The sequence below is a fragment of the Cydia pomonella genome, chromosome 13 (genome assembly GCF_033807575.1).
Source record: "Cydia pomonella isolate Wapato2018A chromosome 13, ilCydPomo1, whole genome shotgun sequence".
NCBI lineage: Eukaryota > Metazoa > Arthropoda > Insecta > Lepidoptera > Tortricidae > Cydia > Cydia pomonella.
In genome coordinates, this window is record NC_084715.1 from 12,845,391 (window position 1) to 12,870,701 (window position 25,311).

The 25,311-nt window shown below is 36.5% G+C and overlaps 3 protein-coding genes across 3 annotated transcripts in view; 2 read left to right on the forward strand and 1 right to left on the reverse strand.

The window, feature by feature from the left end:
- Positions 1 to 71: 71 nt before the first annotated feature.
- LOC133524236 (AP-2 complex subunit alpha-like) lies at positions 72 to 3,263 on the forward strand. The gene has a single exon (XM_061860136.1). It carries the CDS (start codon positions 302 to 304, stop codon positions 3,095 to 3,097), a length of 2,796 nt encoding a protein of 931 aa, XP_061716120.1. The 5' UTR covers positions 72 to 301; the 3' UTR covers positions 3,098 to 3,263.
- A 3,556-nt stretch (positions 3,264 to 6,819) lies between these two features.
- On the reverse strand, positions 6,820 to 13,626 carry LOC133524243 (INO80 complex subunit E-like). The gene is made up of 6 exons (XM_061860143.1): positions 13,471 to 13,626; positions 12,999 to 13,202; positions 12,571 to 12,755; positions 11,012 to 11,138; positions 7,728 to 7,924; positions 6,820 to 6,970 (listed from the first exon to the last, which is right to left on the reverse strand). The coding sequence occupies exons 2-6, from the start codon at positions 13,197 to 13,199 to the stop codon at positions 6,916 to 6,918; spliced, it is 765 nt and encodes a 254-aa protein (XP_061716127.1). The 5' UTR covers positions 13,200 to 13,202; positions 13,471 to 13,626; the 3' UTR covers positions 6,820 to 6,915.
- A 1,137-nt stretch (positions 13,627 to 14,763) lies between these two features.
- The window catches only part of LOC133524250 (clustered mitochondria protein homolog), a 42,787-nt gene continuing 32,239 nt past the window's right edge, over positions 14,764 to 25,311 (forward strand). Inside the window, exon 1 of the mRNA XM_061860154.1 lies at positions 14,764 to 14,994. Within this exon, the coding sequence (XP_061716138.1) occupies positions 14,874 to 14,994 (121 nt within the window). The 5' untranslated portion in view covers positions 14,764 to 14,873. The remainder of the gene's footprint in view (positions 14,995 to 25,311) is intronic.

Genomic DNA, 25,311 nt, shown 5'->3' on the forward strand with positions numbered 1-25,311 from the left:
TTTAATGCAAACATCCATGAAATTCCTCAAATAAATATCGATCCATAAACAATGAGTACTGTGTCTGACGTTTCAGTTTCATAGATATAGGCGTTGTAGAAGTAAGCTCGTCTTCGGTCGGTCGAAGTATTATATTGTATCGTTGATTGATGACGGCTACTAATGCATTGATTAATCGAGATTTGGAGCCGATTCACCCCGTTTACGCCTCCTAAACTAGTGATAGTGCGCGGTGTCGGGTCTTATTTCTAAAGTGTAAAGAAAAGGCTTAAAACTGGTGTTCGACAAGTCACTTGGCAATATGCCTGCCGTAAGGGGAGATGGAATGCGAGGACTCGCAGTCTTCATATCGGATATAAGAAACTGTAAAAGTAAAGAAGCAGAAATAAAAAGAATCAATAAGGAGCTGGCAAACATAAGAAGTAAGTTTAAAGGTGACAAAACTCTCGATGGATATCAAAAAAAGAAGTATGTCTGCAAACTGTTATTCATCTTCTTGCTGGGTCACGACATCGACTTCGGACACATGGAGGCGGTCAATCTATTGTCTTCCAATAAGTATTCCGAAAAGCAGATCGGGTATCTGTTTATCTCCGTGCTGGTCAACACCAACAGTGATCTGATCAAGCTGATTATTCAGAGCATCAAGAACGACTTGCAGTCGCGCAACCCCATCCATGTCAACCTCGCCCTTCAGTGCATCGCTAATATCGGCAGCAAAGACATGGCAGAAGCTTTCTGCACAGAGATTCCTAAACTTCTTGTGTCAGGCGACACAATGGATGTTGTGAAACAGTCAGCTGCTCTCTGCTTACTCAGACTCTTCCGTAAGTCTCCTGAAATCATTCCTGGGGGTGAATGGACGTCTAGAATAATTCACTTGCTAAATGATCCCCACATGGGTGTTGTAACTGCAGCCACATCTCTTATAGATGCTTTGGTAAAGAAAAATCCAGAAGAATACAAAGGGTGTGTTACCCTGGCAGTGGCTCGGCTCAGCCGCATTGTGACTGCCAGTTACACTGACCTACAAGACTACACATATTACTTTGTACCTGCACCATGGCTCTCTGTTAAACTTTTAAGATTGTTACAAAATTACACTCCACCCTCTGAGGAGCCTGGGGTTAGAGGTCGCCTTTCAGAATGCCTAGAAACTATCTTCAACAAGGCCCAGGAACCACCTAAGTCGAAAAAAGTCCAGCACTCAAATGCCAAGAATGCTGTTCTATTTGAAGCTATCAGTCTCATCATTCACAATGACAGTGAGCCTAACTTGTTGGTGAGAGCATGCAATCAGCTGGGACAGTTTCTCAGCAACCGTGAAACTAATTTACGTTACCTGGCATTGGAATCCATGTGCCATCTTGCAACTTCTGAATTCTCACATGAGGCAGTAAAGAAACACCAAGAAGTTGTCATTCTTTCAATGAAAATGGAAAAAGATGTCTCAGTTAGGCAGCAGGCTGTTGATTTATTGTATGCTATGTGTGACAAAACAAACGCCGAAGAGATTGTACAAGAAATGTTGGCATACTTGGAGACTGCCGATTACTCTATTAGGGAAGAGATGGTACTGAAAGTTGCCATATTAGCAGAAAAGTATGCAACTGATTTTACTTGGTATGTTGATGTGATTCTTAATCTTATAAGAATTGCTGGAGACTATGTATCTGAAGAGGTATGGTACAGAGTAATTCAGATTGTCATCAACAGAGAGGAAGTTCAAGGTTATGCAGCTAAGACCGTGTTTGAAGCCCTACAGGCACCCACATGCCATGAAAACATGGTTAAAGTAGGAGGTTACATTCTTGGTGAATTTGGTAATCTGATTGCTGGTGATACACGGTCTTCACCATTGGTTCAATTTGAATTGCTCCACTCAAAATATCATCTGTGTTCTGCTGCTACTAGAGCTCTATTACTTTCTACGTACATCAAACTTGTCAACCTGTTCCCTGAGATCAAAAATCGTGTCCAAGAAGTATTCAGAGCTGACTCCAACCTACGGTCTGCAGATGTTGAGCTACAACAACGAGCATCTGAATATTTGCAACTGAGTATAGTGGCTAGTTCAGATGTATTGGCTACAGTATTGGAAGAGATGCCTGCATTCCCTGAAAGAGAATCTTCTATCTTAGCAGTGCTCAAAAAGAAAAAGCCAGGTCGTATTCCTGATACTTCTGATATGAGAGAATCTAAGAGCCCTCAACCTACATCAGCAGCTGCACCAGCTGTCAACTCGACAAACAATACTAGTGCATCAAGTGCTGACCTCCTGGGATTGTCCACACCACCTGGTTCAGCTGTTCCAACTGCAGGCAATGGATTGCTAGATGTCCTTGGAGATCTCTACACCACTCCTAAAATTAGTCCAAGCAATGCTGCACAAAATAATATCAAAAAATTCTTATTTAAAAATAATGGTGTTCTCTTTGAGAATGAATTGATTCAAATTGGAGTCAAAAGTGAATTTAGACAGAATCTAGGCAGAATTGGCCTGTTTTATGGCAACAAGACACAATTTCCAATTCAAAGTGTCAATCCTGAACTGCACTGGACTGATATGCATAAATTAAATGTTCAGATGAAGCCTATGGAACCAGTTTTGGAGGCAGGAGCTCAGATCCAACAAATGTTAACTGCAGAGTGCATCGAAGACTATCTGGACACTCCAAGCATGTCTGTTTCCTTTATCTACAACAATGTGCCACAAAAAATTACAATGAAGCTTCCTTTGACATTGAACAAATTCTTTGAACCTACAGAGATGAATGGTGAATCTTTCTTCGCAAGGTGGAAGAATTTGGGAGGAGAGCAGCAAAGAGCACAAAAAATCTTTAAGGCTCAAGGGGCAATTGATATTGCAGCTACCCGCACCAAACTGGCCGGCTTTGGGATGCAACTGCTGGATGGCATTGACCCCAACCCTGATAATTTTGTATGTGCTGGCATTGTGCATACCAGAGTCCAACAAGTAGGATGTCTCATGAGATTGGAACCTAATAAGCAAGCTCAAATGTTTAGACTTACAGTAAGATCTAGCAAGGAGACAGTCTCACAAGAAATTTGCGACTTACTTGCAGACCAGTTTTAATAATAATTAAAATAAATTAACAAATATGAACAACATTGTTAATAGCAATGTTAATTGCTGTTAGGTTCACAGCTGCAGAAAATACACAAATGCTATATGTTACATGAAGCATGTTAAAAAGTCACTTGTGAACATTGCACTGATTCAGTAGGAATTTGTAATATCTCACATACGAGGGTCATGCCAAAAGAAGTTAGATACTCTATGGTCATTTGATCGATACTGGCCAGTTATACACCATTGTAAAGGTAGGTTATTTGCTAATAAATTCAAATATGGAACACTCGGAAAATGTTAGGATTCCTTTTTTAATTATTTTTTTTCTGGGTAATTTTGGAGGGAAATTTTCGCAACAATGGAGCTCACTCGACGTGATTTTCGTGTTATGATTTATTATGATTTTAAAAAAGGTTTAAAACCTCAAGAGTGTTTTGAACTTTTAGTTTCAACTTTTGGCGAGTCTGCTTGTTCACGTGCAACTGTTTTTAATTGGTTTGCTGAATTTAAAAGGGGACGAGAGACCTTTGAAGATGAGGCGAAGACCGGACGGCCGCCAACCGCAGTCACTCAAGAAAACGTACAGGCTGTGGAAAAAAATGTTCGTGCGAACCGACGAATTACATATGCAGAGCTCGAGCGTGAGCTGGGTATTGGATCAGCAGCATTGCAAACTATAATTCATTATCATCTGGCCCTTCATAAGCGTTGTTCAAGATGGGTGCCGCACAAACTCACCGATTTGCAAAAAGACCGCCGCGTAGATTGGTGCAAATTTATGATAGATAAATTCGACGCTGGCGAGAAAAAAAATGTATATGATATACTTACAGGTGACGAAACATGGCTATATAACTACGACCCCGAAACAAAGCGGCAGTCCACAGTATGGTGTTTTGAAGATGAGCCGACGCCAACAAAATGTCGCCGAACCCGAAGTACACAAAAACAAATGATTGCCTCATTTTTCTGCAAGACGGGACATATTGCTACGATAGTGCTAGAAGATCAAAGGACAGTCAACTCTGAATGGTATGTGACAGTTTGTGCCCCCAGAGTACTGTCAGCTTGGTGTGACAAGCGGCCGAAATCGGGAACTCAGCACCTGCTCTGGCACCATGACAACGCTGCCCCTCACACTTCTGCTAGAACACTTGACTATTTCAGCTCAAAAAACGTGACTATCTTGCCCCACCCGCCATATTCCCCCGACCTAGCCCCTTGCGATTTTTACTTATTTCCCAAAATTAAAGAAAAATTAAAAGGAAGGCGATTTGAGAACAAAGAAGATGCCCTGGCTGCGTATAATTATGAAATTTCTGAGGTATCTAAAGAAGAGTGGTCATCGGTATTTTCTAAGTGGTTTAGACGGATGGAAAAGTGTATACGTGTTCACGGTGACTACTTCGAAAAAATAGATAGCTGTAATAAAGAATAAAGTCGGTAACTTTTGAGTATCTAATTTCTTTTGGCATGACCCTCGTATACAATTTTGAGATGACTTTTACTAACTGAAAACTTAGGCTTTGTGGTTTGAAAAAGTTAAAAATTTGTTTGAGTTCTCTCATACACTATAGAGAACATATTTTCAAGTAGTCCATTACTATAGTTCTATGTTATTGTATGTAGCTATTCAACGATCTTTCTTGTAAATCAGATTTCATTGATAGATAAATAATATAGTATATTAGCATTTGATGGGCTATTGTATTATTTAATTAATTTATAAAATTAAGTTAAACTTACTGACATGTAAGTTTAGACTTAAATTGAATATGTTTTTATTTAGACTATAATATATTTTTTTATGTTTCACTGTACAATTCATATAATGGTACAGTACATAATTCTAATCATTTATTTGTACATAGATTTTTTATAAAGGTGTGCCCAAATTTTGGCTAAGTGTTGGATGTACATTTGTTTTTCATATTCATTGAAAATAATGTATTGTATTACTATTTAATCTAAATTCAGGTGTAATGAGATATGATAAAATGTATAACATGATCATACCAAAGTTAAATGTTTTGGCTGTTATGTGGCATGATAATTCATATGTAACCATGCTGTTGGTTTATCTAAAGTATTTGCCACATGGATACATTTTAATTCTGGGTGTGATCTGTTAGCCTATAATGAAAACTTATCATCATACAAGTTATATATATATATATATATTCATAATCTCTGAAAAACAACCCACTTGGGTGGTACTTATTTTGTAGGTTTTTAGCAGAGCACCACTTGGTAGGTAACTCGTGTAATTTGATATCGAAAAAATGCGATTGGTTTTTGTGTTACGCTTAAAAAATATATGTAATTACTGAGGTGAAAACAATAACGAACTTTTTCCGCAAAGTAGGGTTTTACCTATTAGAAGAAATTTATTTTTTCCTTAGCGTTTTTACTCGTTAACACCGAAAAAAATTAACTTCATATCAAGTTATTTTTAACGCCATATATCACATATATGTACAATAGATACCATGATACGCCGTGGTACGCCTGTTGCGGAAAAAAAATTAATTCCTTATGTAGTGTATTTTTGTAGGGGATATTTTCCTAATTACATAATTTCTATAAGGGGTAATGTGTTCAAAAATAAATCAGCTACTTAAACCTTTTTAATATCAAGTATGACAATAAGGAGATATCCGACGAAAAAACTACCATGAAATAAAGACCACCCTAGTGGTACAAGTAGCAGATACACTTTGTTGGTGAATTTTTGAGGTTTTTTATTTACTTATAATGTTCCTGTTAATTGTTAAAGTAAAGTATGCTTATCAGAGATTTATTTTGGAATCGTTACGATTCAGACGTCCTTTATGTTGATAGAAAATATATTTGATTAAGTAGGTATCGAAACATTTTTGGTATCATGTGTTATTCATACATTCCTCATATCTATTTGGTTAATATAATAAACCAAAAACTATTAGTGACTTTAAAAATATGATTGCTTGCAATTTATTCGGACCTTTAGCTATGTGAACGGAAATATACATATTTTAGGTATAATACTTGTATTTAAAGTCCGCTGGAACAAAATCCCATTGTTTGTCATTGTATGCGTACTGATAAGGAAAGGAAGAGAACTGAGCTCACCCAGTTATCATTTTACATGTGAATGTACTCATATTGCGAGATTAATAAAAGTTATGTACAATAAAATGTGGTATGTGTTATGGTTTGTTCATAGGAATCTCATCACATAGAATATCATAGTTTGTACCACAGGATAGTGTAGGTTCGTAGATACAATTGGTATTAGGGGCTTGTAAGAAAGTTCATGTATAGTATAACCAGCTGTTCGCGAAAGAGTATTAAACATTAAATGTTTAACATTGAGTAGGGAGCATAGTAAAATTTACTTTGCATGGTAGGTGTTTAAAGAGTAGTAAGAATATTCACAACAAATGCATAACTTCATCTCGTTAAAACACGTGGTATGATAATTATATGTATATTATGGAAGTAAGAATGTGTATACTTGCTTATTTGATAAATACCTTCAGTGTATTGTGTGTGAGTTGAATATCAAAATGTACAATATCGCATGGTTAATAAATTGAGCGTGATACATAGATTATATAGAAGTTCGTTTCCGCGCTTGAAGCCACTTTGTAATTGTCTAACGTAAATATTTATCCAATATATAATATATTTAAATTGAATTGATTTTCATTTAAACCTACAATGAATGCAAGAAAAAGGACATATTACACAAATCACATCTTTAATATTAAATCAATGAATGCACATAATGACATAAGAATATCTTATTTTCCTTAAATATTTCTACGTAAAAGCTTAAGTTAATCGAACCACTCTTCAACATTTGGGGAGTTCTCCAGCACATCATTTGATTCACTGTAACAATAAATTATTTCATAGTCAGTTTACAATTTCCAGGCCGCACCAATCAACGAGGTTTTCTTAAAACATGCAAATATATTCCAGTTAATCCATAGACACTTTTTCGAAAACGTAATGTTACACTGAGACAGATTATAAAAATGATGAATCAGTAAACAATTACAAATTCAGCATTTTATTCATCCTCGAATCTCTCACTACGGTCAGGATGCTGCTTAACCCTTTGCACCAATCCAGGTGTTCAAAAAATCAAATAGTTTAGATTCGGTGATTAATTTGAAGAATAGTAAATTTTGCATTAAGCAAAAGGCATTACTTCAATCATGACACGTTTTAGTCGATAAGTCGTACCAAAGCGAATTTGAAATAGAGGTGTATAATAATAAAGACGTTTATTCAAAAAGTTTAAACATATGTACATAAAAGTACACAATAATAATGCTTACAAACTAATTAATTAATTGATAAATAAATTAATTAATTGTATGGTGTATTGACAAAAAAAACTTTGCAGTGACGTAAATTTACTGCCATCTTTCGACACATAATTAAAACTTTTAGAACGCCATTTGACTTTGATCCTTATCCTTTCACTGATGTGTGTTAAATATCAAAATGCAGCTGCCAGAAGGAGCTCAAATTCTCCATACAATGTATGCCCCTCTACGGCATCTGCCCCAAAGGCCTCCGGCGATATCAACTTGCCCAGTTGATATCACTGGCTGGCTACGCCCTCGCATCCTCATCTTACCTGTCAAGTGATGGGTCGTTGCTAAACATCTCCGTAGGGACAGTGGGTGGCGCTCGCTCAGGCAACAGTTCCACATAGGACTGCCGCGACTGCAGATGTCGCTCCACCTCCTCGGGGGTCATGTGCCCGTCCCCGGGCGACAGGCCGAAGCCGAGAGCGGGGGACGCCTTTGACAGCATGGCCATGTTGGTTTGGTGCTGAAAAAGTTTTGTTATTTGCAATGTTTTTACAAGAGGTGGCCATGGGAACTCTGTGATGAAACCACGCAATCTAATTGTTTGGTGTTTATGGAATTGCCTCGATGAGTATTTGTTGCCTGTGGTAAGTATAGTATAAGAAATGTTATTTTTGTCAAAAACAATTTACTTGCTGTGTTTAAATGGCGTTCTCTCCTCTCAAGGGGAATATTAGCAAATTTTATTGGAATGTTTGAAGGTCTATATTAGAGATACAACGAATATTCGGCCACTTTTCGTATCCGGCCTATTCGGCCGAATAACGAATAGTGGCATAGTATTCGGCCGGATACCGAATAGTACGTTAACACGTAGTTATCGGTAAACGAAGGGTAAAAAAGTACCTAACAAACTACAAGTAATCAATTATTTAGACCAGTATAATCTTTCAGACTACCTTTATATTAAGAGCCCATCAACGTACTCACTAGCGCCACTGCTAAATAATTGTGATTATTTAAATTTAACGATACATATTTAAAATAAAACCGGCCAAGAGCATGTCGGGCCACGCTCAGTGTAGGGTTCCGTAGTTAGTCTTCCGTCACAATAAGCTAAACTGGAGCTTAAAGTATAGTAAATTGTTAACCAAGGGATGAAACGGTACCTTTCACCCGAGTTAAACAAATAGGCAAATTTGCATAATCAGTACCTAATTAAAGTAAGTCTTTTTACTATGACGGGAAAACTTTTTGCGATAACTCAAAAACAGCTAAATTGATCATGTCCGCTATAGTTTTCATTTAATGTCTTTCTTAAGCTCTACTTCCACGATTTTTTTCATATTTTTTGGACCTATGGTTCAAAAGTTAGAGGGGGGGGGGGGACACATTTTTTTTTCTTTCGGAGCGATTATCTCCGAATATATTCACTTTATCAAAAAATGTTTCTTAAAAACCCATATTAGTTTTGAAAGACCTTTCCAACGATACCCCACACTTTAGGGTTGAAGCGAAAAAACAAATTCACCCGCATTTTACGTGTAGGGGAGGTACCCTAAAAAAAATTTTTAGATTTTATTGTACGACTTTGTCGGCTTTATTGATTTATATATCCATGCCAAATTTCAGCTTTCTAGCACTAACGACCACGGAGCAAAGCCTCGGACAGACAGACAGACAGACAGACAGACGGACATGGCGAAACTATAAGGGTTCCGTTTTATGCCATTTGGCTACGGAACCCTAAAAAGGGGGACGCTACGTACTGTATTTTGTATTTATATAAAACAAAACTTAAATACAAAACACAGTACGTAGCGGCCCCCTTTTTAGGGTTCCGTAGCCAAATGGCAAAAAACGGAACCCTTATAGATTCGTCATGTCCGTCTGTCTGTCCGATTATGTCACCGCCACTTTTTTCCGAAACTATAAGAGCTATACTGTTCAAACTTTACCAAAAGTAGATGTATTCTATGAACCGCATTAGGATTTTTACACAAAAATAGAAAAAAAAAAAACAATAAATTTTGGGGGTTCCCCATACTTCGAACTGAAACTCAAAAAAACTTTTTTATTCAAACCCATACTTGTGGGGTATCTATGGATAATTTTTTTCTAAACTGAATAGTTTGCGCGAGAGACACTTCCAAAGTGAAAAAAATTGTGTCCCCCCCCCTGTAACTTCTAAAATAACAGAATGAAAAATCTAAAACAAATATATGATATACATTACCATGCAAACTTCCACCGAAAATTGGTTTGAACGAGATCTAGTAAGTAGTTTTTTTTTAATACGTCATAAAATAAAATAAAAAAATTTTTCATCAAACCCATACGTGTGGGGTATCTATGGATAGGTCTTCAAAAATGATATTTAGGTTTCTAATATCATTTTTTTCTAAACTGAATAGTTTGCGCGAGAGACACTTCCAAAGTGAAAAAAATTGTGTGTCCCCCCCCCCTGTAACTTCTAAAATAACAGAATGAAAAATCTAAAAAAAATATATGATATACATTACCATGCAAACTTCCACCGAAAATTGGTTTGAACGAGATCTAGTAAGTAGTTTTTTTTAAACCCATACGTGTGGGGTATCTAGTATCTATGGATAGGTCTTCAAAAATGATATTTAGGTCCCTAATATCATTTTTTTCTAAACTGAATAGTTTACGCGAGAGACACTTCCAAAGTGAAAAAAAGTGTCCCCCCCCTGTAACTTCTAAAATAACAGAATGAAAAATCTAAAAAAAATATATGATATACATTACCATGCAAACTTCCACCGAAAATTGGTTTGAACGAGATCTAGTAGTTTTTTTAATACGTCATAAATGGCACGGAACCCTTCATGGGCGAGTCCGACACGCACTTGGCCGCTTTTTTAAATGTCTATAGTTAAATTTAAACAATCACAATTATTTTCAAGTGGCGCTAGTCAGCACGTTGATGGGCTCTTAATAAATAGTACAAAAACATGAGAAAAATTATACAATTTTTTTTTTACATACACGACGAAAACTAACGCACCGCAATTCAATACGCACTGCGTGCAGAATAAGCGCAAATAGCTTCTATCAAAAACTGCCTACAGCGGCTGCAGCGAGAGATAAGTTGCAACGTGCATAGCGCACACGCACGCGCGCATTTAAATTTAGTTAATTTTAGGTAAAACTTCTAGCCGAATATTCTGCCGAGGGTTCCAACGGATATTCGGTATTCGGCCAAGCCACTATACGTTGCATCTCTAGTCTATTATACTGTAATGTAACAGTGCGCTTACGTTAACTCTGGGTAGGTAACCTACGAACCGAGGTTCGAACAATTGACCTCCGCTTTGGAATTCGCACATTTTACACCATCTCTTAACTTCACCTACCTAAAATACAATTGTATCCATATCACAAAAAATAAATTTCTTGTTTACAAACTTGTACTTGATCAGTTGTGTGTCTATCGCTCGAATATGCTAGAGCGATAGAGAAGCAAATATATAAACCATATACATTCGCCGTTTTATTATAACCCAGGGCTGATTTAAAAAACGATGGAAAGTAGGAATAGCTGCATTAAATCTGCAGGAAAGTGACCTATATTTTGTATACTTACAAGATGTGTAGTATTAGGAGGCTTTTTAGGAACCACAGCTCTTTTTCTTTTCACTGGGTTGGCATTTTTGTTTGGTGTAGCAGCAGCAGACACAGTTTGGTGGGCAGCACTTGCTTCAATTTTCTTTCTGGAAGACATTTAGAGAGTGAGCATTAGATTTAAGTATGTTTTCATACATGTCATATTGAGTATGGATTAAACGAAGACCATAGGCCAGGGGTTCCCAAAGTGTGCGCCGCGGCGCCCTGGTGCGCCGTAGAAAGTAAAGAGGGGCGCCGTGAGTTCTATCATTATCCGAAACCACAAATATTCGCGGGTACCTATTTGAGCGCTCGCATCGGTAAATAATATAGCGTCGTGTCACTCTTTTTCGACCGTGATTTTAAATTTACAAGGGCGCCGTTGCAAAATACTAAACTTGTAAATGCGCCGCATGTTGAAAAAGATTGGGAACCCCTGCCATAGGCTACTGTCGTCAAGCTCACCATACTTATTAACCTATCTAATGCTTTTACGGATACTGGAAAGCGATATGTAAATGTACTACATACCCATACGAGGCCTGGACGTTAGTGAGATGACGATATGAGTTGTGCTGTGTCCGACTTTATTACCTACTTATAACATGAGTTTCACATGATTATCCACCTGGTTCCTTGAGCTTAATAGTCGCCTCCAAATCTCCCCTTATAGCGACCCCATTCCTCACACAAAGTTTACCTTAAGTTCATATTAGCCTCACTGGATCACTGTTCACTCTGAGTACTGATAACGTTGGTCACAATCTACAAGAGACACATCATTATTCTAACAACACCATAAGAACGTCCTTGACTTGATCTTAAAGCAAATATCACTCCCCAAGATTATCAAGCAGATTTGTTCGCACACAACCTCCTTTTTCCTACTGTCATTCTCATCTACCCTCTCAACTTCAGTCAAAAAATCCCAATAACCTAGAAGCGGTTATTTAACTTAAACGTGACTACTAGCGCCATCTACTCCATGACGTTGGCAAATATTAACCAGTTCGCAAAACGTTCGCGACAGCTACCACATAAGAGAAAACTATCAATGGGGTTGGTAACAAGAAGTAACATTAGTTTTTATAGGTGGCACATAGATTTTAGCCGTCTCTAGTTTTGTTCTATGGATGTAGCAGAGGACATGAAATTTATCAAAGGATCATAAAGGATTTCTCTGTATGCACCGGATTCCTCTCATACTGGTGGGAGCATGCGCTTTCAAAAGGGATTTTCCATCATCAGTGTGTGCTGCACATAGGAAATCCTCCTCGCTGATCTCTGCTACCATCTGCCGGTTTGCACAGGCCTTAAGTGTAGTTTAGTAGGGTTGCATGGAGCAGGGTTGCCAGAGACAGGAACGAATGGAGAAGGCTGGAGGAGGCCTATACCGACTGGCAAGCGGGCACCCAATACATTTAACAACACATCAGTGAAGAAACAAATAAACAGCATTTGGGTGCCATGACAAAAACACTATAATATAAAAAATATAAATAAATATATAATATAATAAGTGTAGTTTACACTCCTTACCTTTTCAAAGTATCCACACGGTTGTAGTCTGTGTCATCAGAAGATTCGGTTTCGTCACTCTCTGAGGTGCTGCTATCAGGCTTCTCATACTGCAGTAGCCTATCAAGGAGGAAGCTGCGATCGCGGGATACCTTAAGGAGTCTCTTCTGGCTGCATCTCAGAGCATCTTGGAAGCACTCATTTTCCTGTAGAGGGAGAATCTTAAATTATTATCAAAATGTTGTTAATGTCGGAAAACATACTTAAAAAGAGTTACCCATTATGACATGATAAATTGTTATTTTTATGCTTTCTCCAACTTTTAAATTAATCTGCTTGAATTTGCAGTGCCACATACCATTAGCACCAGCTGAGGTCGTCAAAAGCCTCTCTGTCCTTAATATCAACAATACTAGTTTATCAATACAAGAGGTACATATAGAGCTCACATAAATTAGATATTTCAGCTTTTTCTTAAGTGTAAGGTAGTGTGACTTGTAGTTAGTCTCTGGCTCGGGTTCGCTGCTGCTATCGCTGGAGTAGTCTTCGCGCGGCGGCGGCTGCGGCTCTGCGGGCACGTTGTTGCTCATGCTGGCAGCTTCGCTCGCCTGCATGTTGGCTATAGAGCGGCAATACCACCCGTCCAACATTTTCTACAAAATATTATTAGTTCAATGTCATGCCTCAAATTAACACTATTAGACTGAGAGCTGCTGCTTCTACTTCCATCGACAAACAGCTAATAGACAGCCGTATTTATTAACAAAGATAATATAGCAAATAGCAAACTAATTCGAAGGGTTTTGTTGCTCTCAAAATGGTAAGCCTTTTTCTATATTATGTCAACTATTTCTTCCTCAGTATTTAAGAAAGAATCGATATAAGTTTAAAAGAAATTTTATTACGAAAGTATAGTAGTACCTTAGTATAGTTTTCTGACGCCAGCCTGTTAGTTTTCCACAACTAGCTCAGCAAAATACCTATTATTTTACTAAGAAACGTGTTACTTATTTCGATTTATCAGGTTTCAGGTTTCATAAGCATAATCAAAACTTAAACAAAAATAGTAACCTCAATGTTTGACAACGAACATGACAGTTGTGACAGATGCAGTCAATAAATGAGAATATAAAAAAGTACGAGTACGTTCCAAAACATATCGATTGTACATTAGAAGTGCGTGACGTGCCATACCAATTATAGTCTGGCAAACACACCTTGTCAGTCAATTAGATCCAGGAAAACTATACTCATCCTTTTCTTTTGATTGCTAGTAGTAGCGTAAGACAAAGACATTATGAATTCTCTGTCTATGTCTGAAATGAGACAGGCCTGGACCAAACTATAATATACTTTTATTTCATTCTAAAGGACAAGTCATGGACAAGTGCATCTTGTACTTTGATTGACGAATCGAAGCTAAATTTTATTGTTACATGAGTAGACCCCTTTTAGACATATCGCTATAGAGTCAGGAGCAAAGAAGTCAGGAGTAGACCAAGATAAGTTGGCAGCATTGGCACCCTGCAGCCCAGAGAGTGCATGTGTTATTTTAAACGTAAAACTTCCATGAAAATATGACGTTTACTTAACACTTGCACAGGCTGGGCTATCTAAATCGCTGCCAACTTATCTTACTTACTTAAGGCCGCCTTTACACCTGTAAGTTTTACTTACGTAAGTAGGGACACAGCTATACTATAGAGTGAGAGATGAATATCATTATCTCATTTTAACAAATAGCTTTGTCCTTACTTACGTAAGTAAAACTTACAGGTGTAAAGGCGGCCTAAAGGCAGGAAATACATAAATGTATCTCATTTGCACATGTACGATTATGCATGTGTACGTCTCTTTCATTTATGTTTATATTCACCATCTATTCTACCTCTATCAATGGTCATTGATTTAAAAATTGAAATAATTTTCCGGAAGATGTCGCTTCAAGCGCTGAAACAGAAAACTCATTTCGACATAAAAAGGTATGCTGAAATACTCACATCCATTGCCTGCTTGAACCTTGTTAATTCTGTTTGGGGATTTGACTTTTGCGCAATGTAGTACTTATAATTTAGTTATGTTTATTTAAACGCTAAAACTCTTGATATCGCAGTAAGGTGGTATTATTCGTCAGAATTAAATGAGTCGGTTTCTGATTGGATTTACTTTTTGGTGAATACCAATTGGAATTTAGCTTCATTTCAGGGAGCACATTATACTGTCAGTCGAAATTGAACCCTAATTGTACCGCATGTGCTGCTTCAGCTGAGTGTGGGCCGTGCTTGTCGCGGTCAATCGGTGCCGGATTTGTTCCTCGTGTTGTGATGGCTCTCGGAAGTGAAGTGAATGATGAGAATTCTACAAAAAATACTTCTCAAAAAGTGAAAAACGGTTCGGCTAGCAACAATGTGAAGGACAAGAGTGGTAGCGATAATGTTATCAAAGGTAAGTTTTAACTTTATATATGTTCATGCATTCAGTTATGTAACATTGAGTATGGTTATTACCAGATTAAATTATTTTAACTATGTTTCCTTAGCTTGAACAAGTGCATCCAGTCAAAATTTTAGATCATGTGACGACCAAATTTTGTAGTTCAGTATCATGTGATCAACGTGCTCCCTTGTGCACTTTGCACGCAATTCTCTGATATCTGAAAAACATGCAAGTATATTTTGATCTAGTTTAATGTTTATAACATAGTTAACTCAAAGACAATTTTTTTGCATATGCACATAGTATAGGAGTCCCATGTAATACTTAAGAGAAGTTGTGTAATGATTACATATTCAAGGTAATGTCATTCATTGTCCTATTATTCGATTTTATCACTCTTCTACATTAATAAGCGGAATGCGGGAGATATTTGAGTAAATTCTTATCAAGATTAGTTTGCATGTGGTAACTATTGACATAGGAAGGGCTTATCAAATCAAGCTGAACTGCTTGTCACTTAAGTATATAGTATAGCAGGCAGTTAATGTGCAATGTTAATACATACACAACAAAATATTATACTTGCCAATGCAGTACTACCATGACCTATTGTGCCCTTCATTTCTAGCTTTGATTCAAATCGATAGTACAATTCTGTGTTGCTTGATAAAGATTTTACAGTTTGCTTCTAGTCTGCTCCTTTTAAGAGTACAGTAATAGCATTATTAAAGGAAATTAGAATAATAATTTACTAAAATCATAAAACATTTTTGTACTTTATTATTATGAAGTATATTTTATGAGCCTTACAGAAAAAAAATACTACCCCCTATTTTATGGGTGATCAGATATCTGTAATCAAATAAATTTAGAAAAATAGACTTAATTCTTTGGAATACCGAAGATTTGAGAATTATCTATTAGAATTCCTTGCAAATACCTAGCATATAGGTATTTCCTTTAAGAAAACTTTATGGAACTTCCTTAAAGTGAATAACATTAATTAGTGTAAACATCCTATACATAAACCTGTTTCGATGAAATATGTTCCTGTACCCTCTAGCCTCCCAGAAGTTTAAATAAGGCCTTGATTGCCATCCTTTTTTCAGACATTTTTTTTTTGTCATAAAGGCTTTCAATTTGATGTTGGCTAGGGAACCTATTAAACTTCCTATTCCTTTTAAAATTAAAAGGATAATTTTCTTACATTAATATTTGCTATTATTGTTGATTAACTGGATGATTACCACTGCCATGGATAATCAATAATTGTAGAAGCTTGGCTATTTGTGTTTTTTTTATAATTGTTAAAAGTACAGAAATAATTTATTACACATACAATAATTACATATGAGAAGACAAATTGATAAGAAAAAAACTTAAAATTATATAGTTCTTTTTTTATTCCATCTATGAGATGATAAACAAAAAGTCAATGTTTCTATTCTGTCTGTTCTTGAGGTTACAGGGTTATCCCATGACACATAATTGTTGTATTAATATCCTCATAAGCTGGTTATCCATGTGAATAACAAGAGATGAGAGTTGTATTCGGAATTAAACCTTTAATCTCCCTAATATTATATTCCTTGTGGTTATTGATCTTGAAAAACCAATAAACAATGCCAATAATATACAGTTAACAACACAAATATAACACAAGTATACGAGTATAAAAAATAAAAATTCTTATTTTAGAATTCCATCAGCCAAGATCGAAATGAGAGTACAAAAATGTATGAATATTCATGTTCTGTCATGATATAAATTCATCATTGTCATAATATTCGTTTTGGCACCATGTGATCTTGATACATCACATCATTGCTTCAGGTCAATCTAACTTCTTTTTCTAGCCTTTTGCTTGTGTAATATGGGTTTCTTAGTTTGCTTTGCCATTCATCAGTTAATGTTGTTCTCCCTAATTGCATTAAAAATATATGTCCCAAATAATGTTCTTCTTACTAATGTGTAATGCTCATTAGGTAATGATGCTTAAAAGACATATAAAGCTTATATTCAAATTAGAGATCATTGTCTTATGATAATATGAAAACATTAAGAATATTTAGAACCTAAAGTTTTTAGATTAGGGACTCCACTTTAATATCCTATTTTACTATTTCTGTTTTTAATTCCAGGCAAGTTCACATTTTTCCTACTGCAATGTTGTCAGCATTACTTTTTGCTCTCCTCACTCTTTATAAAGCTGTGTTACTATGCTTAGCATATCTTTACTTTAAAATGGATATTGTTCTTTTACAATATTATATCCGGTTCTTTTTCCTAGTGAATTAGTTATCTTAACTAAGGTTGCAGGGGATATGTAATGTATGTCATCTCACATTAGAAAAATAGGCTTATATATTAGTTTCGAATTAGAATTGGCCAACTATTTTTTTGACTACAACCCTACAGTGTGGGGTATTGTTAGAAAGGTCTTTCAAAACGAATAGGGGTCTTCAACAAATATTTTTTGATAAAGTGAATATATTCGGAGATAATCGCTCTAGGTCCAACCATAGGTCCAAAACTTAAGAAAGACATTAAATGAAAACTATAGCGGACATGATCAGTTTAGCTGTTTTTGAGTTATCGCAAAAAGTTTCCCCTTCATAGTAAAAAGACTTACTTTAATTAGGTACTGATTATGCAAATTTGCCTGTTTGTTTAACTCGGGTGAAAGGTACCGTTTCATTCCTTGGTTAGCAATTTACTATACTTTAAGCTTCAGTTTAGCTTATTGTGACAGAAAAGTAACTACGGAACCCTACACTGAGCGTGGCCTGACATGCTCTTGGCCGGATTTTATTTCTTAAATAACTTTGATACCGTAAAATGTACATTGCTTCAAAATTCTAAATTCCATTTAATTTTGAAAGATTATTATATGTATTGTGTAGTGGTAGGTATCTAGGTATGTTGATATATATGCCGATTTCAAGTAGACCATCACTACTGTCATGTTGTTACACTTAATTATGAAGCTGTGATATAGTTTTCATAATATATATATAAAATACTGTTAGAGCACAATTACCCAGTAGGGAGCAAAGTATGTATATTTTACACACAAGTGAGCCTATAAGGGTTCCATTTTTTTCCTTTTTAGGTATGGAACCCTAAAAACGACAGTGTCTTAAGTTAGATTTCTCTCTGTATTTGCCAACTGATGCTAACACCCCCGAGACTACGCTCGAGTTTGGCATTGTAGTTTTTACCTGCTTTAAATGTATTCTTTATTCATTCATAACAATAAAATATTGTGTTGAAAATAGCTTAAAATTAAAAATAAACAGTACATTACATTGGGTAAGGCTACTGGAAGTGGGTGAAACTTGACTTGCAAAATCGGGATAATGACAATGTAATAATCACAACACTAGTATATAAATTTATTGACCGTTAGTATGCCTTATGTCGTTGCTGTAAAGTGTACAGTCAGGAACTTTAATTGTTGACTGTTGTAATTGTATAATTTTGACATTTGCATTTCTGTATTTTTGACCTGAGTAACTAAATACGGCTTACTTATTGTTGAGCCATATATGGCCTTATTCATAAACGCGTTACTGGCCTGAATTAGCTATGAATCGTTTGTCCTTATCTGTCATTTTGACTTGTGTATTTGTAAGAAAGGGTTAAAACATAATTTAACTAAATCAGGTCCGTAAAGTTTTATTTATAGTTTTAAGTTTTATTATGTCATATGGATGTCATAGCGTTAGTGTTGACAACCAAATTAGCTTGAATCGTAGATGGGTCAGCAATTAAAGTCTGTACAAAGACTCAGTTACCTAGGTAGGCGTGTTTGCGATAGTAACTACGAAGTACTATCCAAGTATACTTGTATAACACGACAACGAAACCTGAATACGGTCATGCTTGTATTAAAATTAAAACACGTCCGTAAATAATTAGTTTGACTTTTTTGTGCAGACCACGCTGCTCTAGGCGATGACAAAAAAAAAAGATAGAGACAGTAGATGCCCCCCAGGTCTTTCGACACGTGTTTATCATATGTTTGTCAAAGGTATCTTTAGGGCCCGGCATATCACCGGGAGACATGATTGATTACGTATTTAAATTACGTTATTTGTTTTCGTTGCGCTACGATGGCTGTAGGCCGCAGAATCGTGATAAGAAATGTACAGAACAAGATAATACTAATCATTTATGCGTAAGCGTTTAATTTTCCATTGTATTATTTCTTCTCTTGTTACCTGAATTGTCATGGGAAAGATACAGCCGCCTCGTAGTAAAATAGGTTTCACTTACGGCTAAGCTGTAAATGGGTTAAAATATGAAGAACGCCGAAAATGTATCTTCTTCTTAGTCGTATACTCTTGTCAGAGTAGTCGTGGTCATTGCGGTCGTTGTACGGCTTTTTTCGCTGTTTCCCGCCATGCTTCTCTATTTATTGCCTGCCGCGCGCACAGATTCAGAGGTGACCCGGTGAGAGCTTTCACTTGGTCGGTCCATCGCATTGAGGGCCGCAATCTGGGTCTTGTGCCATCCACTCTGCCCTGAACAACCAGCGTCTCCATCGCGTCGTCTTCCCTGCGCGTAACGTGACCGTAGTAGCTAAGGATGCGAGAGTGAACGATTGCCGAAAGTCTTTGTGTAACTTTGAGCTCCTGGAGAATTGATATATTAGTGCGACGCTGAGTCCACGATATCCGCAGCAGCCTTCTCCAGCACCACATTTCTAAAGCATCAATGCGATGCGAAGCGAAAATGTATGCAGAAATTATTGATTGATATGATCAGTTAGTGGTTTGGTTATAAATAAAAACTTCTTACCTTAAATACCTTGTTTTCTAATTTAGTTTTTGTTATCTCTGTCGTGTACATCTTTTTCGTACATTTTATTAAGTAAAGATCTGGAAGATCTACGCCACATTTTTAGGGCATGTTCGTTGTTGTTTTCATTTTTTATTCGTTACCTATTCTTCCAATAGTGCCTCGACCTGCGCATAAGTCACATTAAAGGAAATAATATTTACAGTACATATGGTGCTACTTTGCGGCACTAGTGCGATAATTAGCACCTTACGTCACTATGTAAGGCCATATGTACTGTAAAACGTTGTACGAGACATGTGCGATAAAGTAAATTCGCAACTTGTAACTGTAATGTACTATTAGACTCGAGTGCTCAACGATAATCACAATTCACATCGTATTGACTGTGTTACGGTGTAACCATTGTTGGACCCCTGTATCTCGCTTTCATTTTACTAGACCGATTATTACGTGCACTCTTCCGATGTGATGTGAACATGTACCTTATTATTTCATTTTAATTTTAACTACTTCCCGTTATCCGTTTGAATATTAAGCGGGCTGGTTTCACCACCACACGCTACATAATTTGCATAAGAGAATTAATGTGTAGTTGCTATTTAAAGAGCAATATCTATTTATAGTACGATATTTATTTAATTTTTGTAATTATTAGGGTGAACTTGTAAATTGAAATAGTATTAATAGTATTTCGTTTGGACAATTGTACGTTATGATTTTGACGATCTTACTTTTCCTATTATTATATCATATCTTGTTATATTCTTTTAAAACGATATATTTAATTCCCTATGTAATTCCATGTCATGTAATTCTCTTAGTCAATAGCATGTGCAGTTACATGTACAACGTAAAAAATATTTTTATAAGACGTTGTAGGTCATCGTTTATCGTATGCTTCTGTTTTATTGACCTAATATGTTTGTTTACATAGTATAAACCTATATTATAACAGGGCAGTTTTAAATATTGTGATAGGTACTCCCAAAGACTATATCTGTATGTATGCCGTTCGGTTAGCTTCTAACCTAACACTATTTATTCACTGAGCGTTAGAAAATGTCTCCGTTTCAGCTAGGGTAAAAATTAATTTTTCGTGAAATTTTGTAAGCAGAATCTATAATCAAATAGTTTTTATTGTTGGTTCAGTTTTTGGAAATTTTTAAAAATGTCGGAGTCATACATTTGCCTATTCAGTTTTAAGCTATAATCGCTAGGTCTACAGCTCCTGTGAGCTGCTAGCTCTGTAGCTACTAGTATATTAGTAATAATACAACAGCAGATTGTATCACTGCCAATTTATTTTATGATCAGAAAAACGCATAAAGGCCTCCCCTCCTTAGCGTCCCTAACTCGGAAGGCATAGACAGTCTTGTATTGATTGGCGAAGCCAAGGGGCTCCGGCATAACTGCGGTGGAGTGTTCATGCCTTTCCCTTCTCTATTTCTTTTATACTCAGACTGTTTGTTTTCCCTACAAGATAAACTCGATTTGATTTAACTACTAAATACTTTTATTTAAATATTATTATTAATATATTATTATTGATTTTGATTTGAAACCTTGTATTACTATAATTCTGTCTGTGATTCCAAATTTATTTACACTTTGGTGAATCTGTTTGGAAACGACTTGGAAATATGGTTTAATTGCTTTACAATTAAGATAGAGGTTAATATTTTAATACAGGTTATAGGCATTCTTATCATTAAGCTTATTCCGTCATTTTTATCACATTTCGTGTGCAGGTTTGATTTAACCATCACAATTTAAACATCAGATAAGATTGATATGATTTCTGCCTGCATGATAGGTATCCTTATCATATCTTCGGATATAGATCGGTGTAAAAGTACAACGGTGATATACTTAAACCTCATTCTACATCTAGTCGGGTAAAATATTTTTTTTTTCTACCTCGTGTTGTCCCCGGCTTTTTGCCAACCGAACCTGTCGTCCGTTCGGCAACCGAGTAACCTAATCCAAAGAATTGGACTCATTTTTAAGAAAGCGACTGCCAAGAATACTAACAGAATACAAGCCTTATTGGGATTAGTTTGACGCAGTAATGAAACGATGTAGTTATCCAAGCTACTTTTGTATATGATTTGGTTGGTAAAATTAAATCACTGTGTTGTAGACTTGCTCTTTTTTGTAAGATTATGAATGTTTGATTTTAAGGAGTTTCTTTCAAATATAAATATCAAATTTTCGTTGTTCTCTATATTTCTACCGAAAGCCACAAAATAAATGAACAAGAAACTTTTACTACTTGCGTTATTAGCTCGGGGACGTGTGAACAAATATCTCTTACAGTATAAGTAGGCGTCTATTGAAATTTGTCTTTAGAGTTACTTGCAGCGTATTCAATTTGTATATGAATACTGACCTGTTATATTTGTAAGAATACGTGTCAAGTTACGAAATTCGGCGGTGGTCGTGACTGACCACTTTGAGTTATTAAACTGTCGTCGGCGTCTAAAATCTGAAGCTCTCTAACGCATGTAGGTCATTGTAGGTATATGTAAATCAAACCAATACAGACCCAAAAATAATGCTGAATTACTTTAATTCGGAACACCCTTGAATACCATTAATTGGCTCATGATTAGGTGTCCGTCGAATAGTGATCGGACGTTGGCATCGGTCCGCTTGTTACCCGCCCAATTGTATCAACCACCTTCACGAAGCGTTTTGTCGCGGCTCTGAGCACAACCCTTGTATATCTTGATCTCGGAATCGTTGACATACACGTGTTTATACCTACACTTATACTGGTGTGCCCGAGATATTCCGCAAGCAAAACATTGTGAATAGCATTCCTGTAACTATGAACCCATTGATACATGCATGCGTGCATATATAATAGTCCAAGGCGAGTTATTAGTCGCTCTATTTCTGTTCTTCTGAAGCACTTAGTTCGCACACGGTTCATAAATTATCTTGCTTACTATTCGTCAACTCTGACAGAGTTATAATTTGAAATAAATGACAGCTGATCGTACACATTTTAGTCTCAATATACTGGGGAAGTACCTCCACCTTAAAGAAAACCGCACCCAAATAACACTAGACCCTACTCATAGTGCTCAACAGGGGGGGGGGGGGGGGGGGGGGGGGGGGGGGGGGGGGGGGGGGGGGGATTCTAGCGTCGGCAACGCGCATGTAACTAGAGTCGCAGGCTACGGATACTGCTTATCATCAGGTGGGCCGTATGCTTGTTTACCACCGACGTAGTATTAAAAAAAACTTAGGTAGATACATTTTCTTGACCAATAATTACTGCGAAAACATTTTCTATTCTTAGGATTTTTCAGAGCGAGTCAAGATACAATTTGGTTTGGTCTGGTAAACTATAAAAGCGGAGTGGCTCCAGGCCGTTCAGTCGGGTTCAGCTTGTTGATTTTAATTTAGAATAGCCGGAAATACAGCGTGGTTACGAAAATGGACGCTGGGTCATTGTATTTTACGGACTCGTCTATCACGGCGACAAAATGATCTCGAAATTTGTTAAACTCTAGTCTTATATTATTAACCACCAATTACAATACTTCTGAAGTCGGTTCTAATAACCAAGCTGTGAGTTGAATGCTGATTACGGTGCATAAATACTAGTGTACTGATATAAATGTAATATGTAGGTACTTGACATAGCAGACTTGCGTTTAGTTGGCTTTTGATGTTTTTTGTTTGTTCGAGTGCTTGAACTCTCGATTGAAAATATAACCTTGGTTTAATTCTAATGTTGGCTCTGCTCTGCGATAGCAAAAAATAAAGTGTAATTTCCCTCCGCCTTGATACCTGTCAGGAATTTTCCGAATTTTACTTTTAGTAGCTACCTACTAAATATATATATCTGAAATAGACTTATCGCATTCTTCGACCTTACGCAGAAACACTCCATGAGCTAATCTACATCGATCACACATATCTGCCAACTCTGATTGGTACTTGGTACCAAGTCTCAGCGTGCAAAACTATTCAAATCCCAAGTTGGTATCCTGGCAACCGTTTATAAATAGTACTTTTAGTAGTCGGAATTGTAGGTAAATAAGTTTCATTTTGGTACAAGCTTTTATCGCTGACTGTACTTTTATTTCCACAGGCATCTAATACTCATCGAGACAATTCTAACAGCCTCAAACACAATTAGCTTGCGTAGTTTTATCACAGAGTTCCCATGGCCACCTCCTGTCTCCATCGTCAGATCAGCTCCATGTCATCTTAATATTGCATTGTCATCCGATTTACATATGAATGCAAAATTTCAGCTCTATCGGAAATCGGGAAATGGGTTAAATTTAGCTTCTAAGATTTGACCCACACTAACAAAATATTATAACTTAATAATGGGCAAGTTAAATAAAAGCGCGTAAAAAGGATAACGAGACTATTATCTACTCACTCCTATTGAAAATTGCATATGACCATCCCATTTTAAATTGCGTTCAATTGTGTAACCAAGTACATTCTATTTATGTTAAATGTAAAAAATATACATATGAGAAATCGAGAAGGAAACAAACATAACTTTAATGTCCCAGTTCTTGAAAGTGTCCCAATAGTCTCCACTTTCAATTTTATTCCTATCATTAGAGGTGACAAACAGGTTGTCAGCAACTATAGTTCTTGACATCCAGGCCACGATGACGCCCGGGTTTGTCAAATCTAACCCTTAATTACATGCCATACGAGTCAAGCCACGCGTCTTCGTGAATGACACGATCTATATTAGAACTACGTAAAATATATTACCCTTGATTGCGTATGTACACACCTTTGCTAACATTTACATTGAGTCGTATGACTTACATTGAATGAGGCGATGCAGTTTGCATGACCTATTATTGATCCTGCCCGTTGTAATCATTATGTTATGTCGTTATGTGCCATACCAAACGACTAGCACTATGCATTCTGTTACGATTTATTATCGTATGATAGCTGTTTTCCTAGTATAAAGAAGTTAAATAAAATACATCAAAATCGCTTGATACAATTACGGGTATGGGTTTTATTTTTTATATACCCACGTAGTTTTGGTTTGTACAAAACAGTGAGAAATTGTTTTACCAGATGTCCTTAACTTTTGGAAATAATACTCACATTTTCCATTGATATGTAGAAGCAAGTTCTTAGTTTCTCCTTTTTCGCTCGAGTCGGTCCCTTTGAAAGCCTATTGACCGGGATTTACTGTACCTACCCACAACCTAATTCTTGTTCTGATAAGCCTTTGCAACTTTTTATTTGACTTATTAGTGCAATAAAGAATATTTACTTACCTCACCCTAGCATATATCATCGTCGTCGTCCCTCGTTTAATCCGTACTATACGCTACATCTTGTATAATAACGAAGTTTCGAAGCTGCCGGGTTTGTGAAGTTTGTAACCCCAAAATATTGCAAAAATACAAAAATGCTTGAATAGTTTAAGTTGGATTTCAAATCGGATTTACTCCTTGACTTAACGCTGATGAATTAGGCTGTTTGGCGGACAATTAATTAATTAAGAGGCAAAGA

Coding starts and splice junctions, on each gene's coding strand:
- LOC133524236 (XM_061860136.1), top strand. CDS start 302: ATGCCTGCCGTAAGGGGAGATGGAATGCGAGGACTCGCAGTCTTCATA.
- LOC133524243 (XM_061860143.1), bottom strand. CDS start 13,199: ATGTTGGACGGGTGGTATTGCCGCTCTATAGCCAACATGCAGGCGAGC. Junction 11,139..12,570: donor CGTGTGGATACTTTGAAAAG/GTAAGGAGTGTA, acceptor AATGTCTTCCAG/AAAGAAAATTGAAGCAAGTG. Junction 7,925..11,011: donor CTCCTAATACTACACATCTT/GTAAGTATACAA, acceptor AAACTTTTTCAG/CACCAAACCAACATGGCCAT.